The following is a 6,208-nucleotide window of genomic DNA, read 5'->3' as shown; positions in this document are numbered from 1 at the left end:
ACATATGTAACGGAGAGTGAGGCTTTGTTATTTTAACTGGTTTCTTGCAGAGCGACACGCGCCTTGGAGGGGGACCCATTATGCTCAAGCTCGTCGACAGCATTGCAAAACTGGGCAAAGACCGACGACGACCACATGTCCGGGTACGCGAAGGGGCTCGCACCTGTAAAGAACCCCAGGTGCCCACCGTATTTGGTCACCGACAAGATCACATGCGGGTTGGCGAGAACGTCGTCGTATGGGATCGCCGTGTAGATCGAGATCGGGTCGTCCTTGGCGGTCAAGCACAAGGTCGGGATGCGCACGCCCTTGATGTCTACGCGGCCGATCAATACCACGTACTAGTACCTAATAACAAATCGTACACTGACTGCTCGAGGCATCGCGGTAGTAGTCACTCGCGGTCGCGTACCTAACAGGTCCCATAATAACTCCTTCAGTCTACGAGAAAAAGGACAAATATGTACCCAAAGACGCGCCGGGTGAGCTGCTCGTCAAACTCGGCCGCCGTTTTCGAGGCCCGGAGCGCCGCGAGGTCAATCGTCGGGTCGTTCACGTAGTGTTCGTGGGCGTTCGACTAGTCAGTCTGTGGATGACAACTTGTCCATTTTGGAGGGCGTATACCTTTTTGAAGAAGAGGTTAAGGAGGTTGTTGGTGAGTGCCGTGCTGTAAATGACGTTGTGCAGCCACGAGTACTCGAGGTTGCGGTTCGAGGCCAGCATGTCGTATGGGTTGCCGACCGAGATGGCGCCCGAGAGCTGGCACTTGTCGCCTTCTTCGCCCACAAATTTGAGCAGAATGTTGGCGCCGAGTGAGAAACCACCGGCGAGCAGCGGCGCCGTCGGCACGTGCACTTGGCGTAAATACTGCACCGTCTCGCGCACATCCTGCGTATATGCGCCGCAAAAGAGCTAGAAATCAGAATAAAACCTCGCAAAACGGACGTAGTAGAGTTAATACCTTGGGCGTGCGCACGGGGGTCTGCGCACAGCCCCGCGCGTTCATGACGACGACGCGCCAGCCCGCCGCGAGGAGCTTGACGGCGGTCGCGCGAATGTACACCTGCACGTACAAGTACGTCACGTCGTCGACCCAACACAGTGATCACGACGCACCTCGCTGCTGCCGCCCGTCAGCCCGTGCAAGAGAAGCTACTGTCGTGCTCAGTCCCGTCCTAAATTATCGAGGACAATTTTGTACCACAGTCGGGTGGTCCTTGGCGTATGGCGTGCCGGCAGGGTGCGTCGCCCAGTCGAGCGACACGATGCCGCCGTCCGAGAGAGGTCGAATTTCACGCGTGTAGTGCACCCGCGGGGTGTCGCAGCCCAGCGCGACGAGGAAGGTTTGCAGGTGCCTACGCCGTCGTCCGTCAAGCCGAGTGGAGTTTGGACGATGTGTCTACCCGTTGAGGAGGAACCACGACGGCCGGTACTTCTCCCCTAGAAGAATGGTCATGTCAGTCACCGTACTTGGAGGAAGCGGCGTACAAAGCATCGAGGTCTTTTGCAGGAGCTGCGTATTGACGAGGTTCGTTTGGTGGTAGAGCGACGGCGCTTGGTTGGCGCGCGCAAAGAAAGCGTAGCACATTGCACTGAGCGCGATCGCGCCATACGTCGCCGGCGTGAGGAGGGCGTCCATGGTCAAAGCAAAATGCAAACTGAGGAACCATCCACGGAGCCGCGGCGATTAACTAATCATTGTATACTCTGTCGCAGCGTAAACCAATCAGGGTGCGGCACCGATCCTTCCGGAAGGGTCGCGTGTTGATGCTCCCGAGACATGGTTGCCCTACAGTCTACGTGGCCTGCAGCGTTTTTGCCTTACCCTCAATCTTCGCTCGCCGCGGTTGGAGGTTCATCAATCAAGGTTGGTGCTAGTAGCGCTCATCTCATTTCTTAGCGCTATCGTAGTGCTAACATTAACGTATGTACTTGATGAAAGAACTACGTAGCATGCATTTCACTTCAACTAATATGCTGCACCAACTCGCCAGAGAAATCGAAAGCGACCAAGATGCCAGCGGCTTGGTTTAGGCGCAACATCTGTTGGGCGAAATAAAAATGTTGGTCTTTGGCTGTCGGCGTCAACATGACAGGGATGTCGCGACACGTTTTGGGGCCTCTCCGTGCTGTGGCACACGCACCAAACCATGTAGAAATGCTTCTTCACGGTAAAGCATCAAAAGACCGACAACAATTTTTGGAGCTGGGTGGGCAAGGGGTGTAAAGAGCGTCCTCTCTATAGCGTGTTCATATATACGTGTTGTCCAGCGGTGCTATTCCACCGCAGCACATTCTTTCCATCGCAGTGGCTGTGTTCATACAGCCCGTTGGGCCGTGGGATCACCAAGGAAAATGTATGACAGCAACGCCTTTAGAGAAGGCCGCCCGGTCTTTGCTCGTCGACCTTCGAACGGCGGCCGCCTCTCGGCAAGCAATTGCTGTCATTGCGCTTCTCCTAGTGCATCCATCCGTGTATGGGGCCACCAACTCAACCAGCATCGACTATAGTCGATTTTGCATTCGAAACCATATCCTGACAAACGATCCAGAAAATATTCGCTCTCTTTCGCCCACAACGCCTTTGAAACGCTGGTAGCCAAATATAGTCGACTACTAGTTGATGCTGCGCAAGAAGACGTCCCGCGAGCCAGCAGGGCCGATCAAGTCGCGGCGCAAGGTCGTCGTCGACGTCTCGCTCTGCCGGTACGCCATCATCAAGCGCTGCCTCAAAGCCCGTGGTACGCGCACATTCCTATATCCTCGTGTGTACGTGCTTCTCGAAGACTTTCGACTTGTGCGGGAGAAGAACGCGAATGCTGCGTGGGACATTTGGTGGTCGGACCGCGGCGAGCTCCTCAAAGACGCCCGGCGCCTCCACGCGTTCCAGAAGGTCAACCACTTTCCGTCTATGGAGGACATTTGCCGCAAGGATTTCCTGGCAACGCACTTGTACACCATTTTCAGCGTTGGCAACGTGACACTACTATGCATCGCTGTTATAGAAATGCCATGCGCAAGGCTCTGCCCGACGCCTACGACTACTACCCGCGCTCGTTTCTGCTGCCTGCCGATCGCATCGACCTCCAACAGGCCATGGAGCACGACGCGCGGGGCGCCACGTACATCATCAAGGTACATCGTGTCTACCGTGCAATGTACGACTGGACATATGTGTAGCCGCGCACGCTGTGCCAAGGCAAAGGCATCAAACTCGTCCAGAGTTTTGCAAAAATCCCCGTCACCGAACCCTGTGTCGCCCAGCGTTACGTGGCCAATCCACTGCTCATTGACGGCTTCAAGTTTGACTTGCGCATCTACGTACTCGTCACGAGCGTCGACCCGCTTCGCGTCCACATCTTCCGCAACGGCCTCGCTCGGTTTTGTACGACGCCGTTCGAACGGCCGACCAAAGCGAATTTGAGCGCCACACGCATGCATTTGACCAAGTCCGTTGTGTCTCCTTTTGGTCTAGACGAAGATGGTGACAACTATGTAGCTACGCCATCAACAAGAAGGCCAAGGAGTTTGTGAAATCGGCGGATGAAACCAAGGGCAGCAAGCGGAGCCTGGCGTTTGTGATGGCGTATATCGCGCGCCACGGCCTCGATCCGAGTGCCGTCTGGGCCGAGATGTGCGACATCATTCTCAAGACGCTCCTGGCGATCCAACCGCGCTTGCAAGCCAGCTACCGCAACTTCTTTGGTGCCGATGCCGCCAAAGGTCGGACCGAGTGGGGGCCCGCGGCGTTCGAGATCCTCGGGTTTGATATTATGCTCGACGACAAGGTTAGCAGACAACTTGTCCGAACACGAGGGCGACGTACTTCTCTAGGGGAAATCGTGGCTCTTTGAAGTCAATCACGCACCGAGCTTTGCAGGTTTCTACCAAGGGAGATTGCGACATGACATGGCGGTAGGCGAGGCCAAGTTGGACCGCGAGATCAAGACGCCGCTCATCGAGCAAGCGCTGGACCTGATCAACGTCACCAATAAGCGCAAGCGGATCTTCTTGGCGGTACGAGTTCAGTGGTTGCTCCTTTCACGAGCATGGCGTAGCGCAACCGACGAGCTTGGAAGGAGCGTCTCTGGAATGCAGCGCTGCCGACCAAAGCTGCGGCCGAGACCAAACCCGAGACCACATCCGAGACCAGTGTTGCGCCCGAAAGTGTGCCCGAGGTCGACGACGCGGCCACCGGTGAGGACGTCGAGAACAACGACGAGGTGGACGAAGCGGACGAGGCGGAAGACGACGACGAAGTTGAGCGTGACGAGACACGGTCTTCTGCCAAGCGACCGTGGAAGTCCTCCAACCGCGTGCACCCTTCGATTGGCAACAACCAAGACGATGCGGACACCTCCCAAGTCGAGTCGGTCGAGTTTACCAACGTGTATGAGCTCATTTACCCTCCGAAAGACGCTGTGCTCCAAGCGACGTACAACAAGATCCTCACGGCCGCAGAAACCAACCGCTCCAAGCTATGGGGCTGAGCTGCCAATAAGATTCCCTAACGGTTTTCGAGATAGATGCGGAGAAAATATTTGCACTTGTGCACGCAAAGAAGACGAGGAACCGTGCTAGAGACGTCTGCCCCGTCGGAGAATCTCCAACGAGGTTGAACTGACGCCATGGGGGCGCGTGGCGGCACGAGCTGGCTGGGCATGTTTACGCGGGAGTGTACTCCACGTAACCGACGGATCAGTTTCACCTGGTCCCACCAACCCCGTCGAGAACTAACATGCTTTTCTGAACCACAGACGCCTCTACCTTCCTTTCTCCAGCGACGTTGGCCACAGAGTCCTCAGCGCACAGATCGCATCTTTTTGAGCTCCACGGCACCGATTGCGGTGTCGTAACGGTGCAATTCCGTTTCAGTTTCAGTTTCAGTTTCATGATCACGTTGTGATACCCTACCCACTGCACTGTACACAGTGGTGAGCGTCTCTCGTTCCGACCATATGGTGACGCGACGGCAATGGCGCCGATGTTCCCAGACCTTCTTTTGCGCCATGGCGACCGAGTACGCGGAGCTCAAGTCGCCGCGCGCGCCGCTTGCGGAGGCCGCCGACCGGCGCCACCCGATGGAGACGTCGTCCTGGCTCGGCATCTTCTTGATCTCGTGGATGGACAAGCTCATCCGGCACGGCGCGACCACACCGCTGGACGAAGCCGACGTGTGGCCACTCGCACCTGCCGACTCGGCCGCGGCGCTCAGCGACCGCTTTGCTCTGCAGTGGGCCCGCGAAAAGGTCGTGCACAAGGCCATGTGGCGCACGCTGTCTCGTCCCAGCCTCTTTACGATTAGTCTCTACTTTCTCTACTCGTTCTTGATGCTCCTGCAGCCGATTGTGATCAAGTCGCTTTTGCAGTACATGCAAGGCAAGCCCACGTCGCTCGGCCTCGAGTCCGGGTACGGCCTCGCCGCGCTGCTCACTGCCCTCTCGTTCGTCTCGGTGACGGTCATTGACTTTGGCCAGTACCTCTCATCGACGCTGGGCTGCAACGCCAAGACGATCATCACGGACGCCGTCTACCGGAAAAGCTTGCGGCTCTCCGCGATGGCCAAGCGCGATCTCTCGTCCGGCGAGATTGTCACTTTGTCGAGCGTCGACTCGGAGCGCCTCTTCCAGGCCTACCTCCTCGGCGCATGGACGTTTGCAGCTCCTGTCGCCGTCCTTGCCATCTTCATCATGCTCGGCTTTGAAATGGGCTACCTCGTCGGACTTCTCGGTGGGCTTTTTATGTTTGTCATGCTCTACGTCGGCCACGTCTCGGCCGCGTCAGTCGGGAACGTTCGGTCGCGGCTCCTCGCCGTGCAAGCCGAACGCGTCAAGCTCACAAACGAGCTCCTCCAGGGCGTCCGCGTCGTCAAGATGTACGGCTGGGAGCACAACCTCGAGGCGGCCATTGATGCCATTCGCACGCACGAGCTCGCGCTTCTCAAGCAGTACCAAGGCCGGCGTATCTTCAACACGGTTGCACTCTACTCGACGCCGGTGCTCTCGCTGGCGCTCTGCCTCCTCATTTACGCCGCCCAAGGCAACGCGCTCTCGGCAGAGATTGCGTTTTTGGCGCTCGCCTACATGAACGCAGCGCGACTACCGTGCACTGCCTTCTCCAACGCGATCGTGTTTCTGCAAGAAGCCAAAGCGTCTTGCGACCGCATCGGACGGTTCCTCAACGCCGACGAGCTCGAGAGCGAAGCGCT

The 6,208-nt window shown here is 57.3% G+C and overlaps 4 protein-coding genes across 4 annotated transcripts in view; 3 read left to right on the top strand and 1 right to left on the bottom strand.

Moving 5' to 3' along the window:
• SDRG_10026 (hypothetical protein) overlaps positions 1 to 20 on the top strand; it is a gene marked incomplete at its 3' end in the record, with an annotated part of 4,153 nt that extends 4,133 nt beyond the window's left edge. The window contains exon 3 of the mRNA XM_008615997.1: positions 18 to 20. Within this exon, the coding sequence (XP_008614219.1) occupies positions 18 to 20 (3 nt within the window). The remainder of the gene's footprint in view (positions 1 to 17) is intronic.
• Positions 21 to 32: 12 nt separating this feature from the next.
• On the bottom strand, positions 33 to 1,639 carry SDRG_10025 (hypothetical protein; the record flags this gene model as incomplete). Its single annotated transcript, XM_008615996.1, has 9 exons — positions 33 to 316; positions 366 to 412; positions 468 to 577; positions 625 to 912; positions 962 to 1,063; positions 1,117 to 1,152; positions 1,202 to 1,355; positions 1,404 to 1,440; positions 1,489 to 1,639. 9 exons carry the CDS (start codon positions 1,637 to 1,639, stop codon positions 33 to 35), a joined length of 1,209 nt encoding a protein of 402 aa, XP_008614218.1.
• A 950-nt stretch (positions 1,640 to 2,589) lies between these two features.
• SDRG_10024 (hypothetical protein) lies at positions 2,590 to 4,559 on the top strand. The gene is made up of 8 exons (XM_008615995.1): positions 2,590 to 2,741; positions 2,787 to 2,952; positions 3,006 to 3,135; positions 3,181 to 3,449; positions 3,500 to 3,788; positions 3,835 to 3,880; positions 3,920 to 4,017; positions 4,059 to 4,559. Exons 1-8 carry the CDS (start codon positions 2,624 to 2,626, stop codon positions 4,488 to 4,490), a joined length of 1,548 nt encoding a protein of 515 aa, XP_008614217.1. The 5' UTR covers positions 2,590 to 2,623; the 3' UTR covers positions 4,491 to 4,559.
• Positions 4,560 to 5,009: 450 nt separating this feature from the next.
• SDRG_10023 (hypothetical protein) lies at positions 5,010 to 6,087 on the top strand (the record flags this gene model as incomplete). Its single annotated transcript, XM_008615994.1, has 2 exons — positions 5,010 to 5,996; positions 6,058 to 6,087. 2 exons carry the CDS (start codon positions 5,010 to 5,012, stop codon positions 6,085 to 6,087), a joined length of 1,017 nt encoding a protein of 338 aa, XP_008614216.1.
• Positions 6,088 to 6,208: the final 121 nt, after the last annotated feature.

This window comes from Saprolegnia diclina (assembly GCF_000281045.1).
Source record: "Saprolegnia diclina VS20 unplaced genomic scaffold supercont1.33, whole genome shotgun sequence".
Taxonomy (NCBI): Eukaryota; Oomycota; class Saprolegniomycetes; order Saprolegniales; family Saprolegniaceae; genus Saprolegnia; species Saprolegnia diclina.
This window is presented reverse-complemented; position numbering and strand designations above follow the sequence as displayed.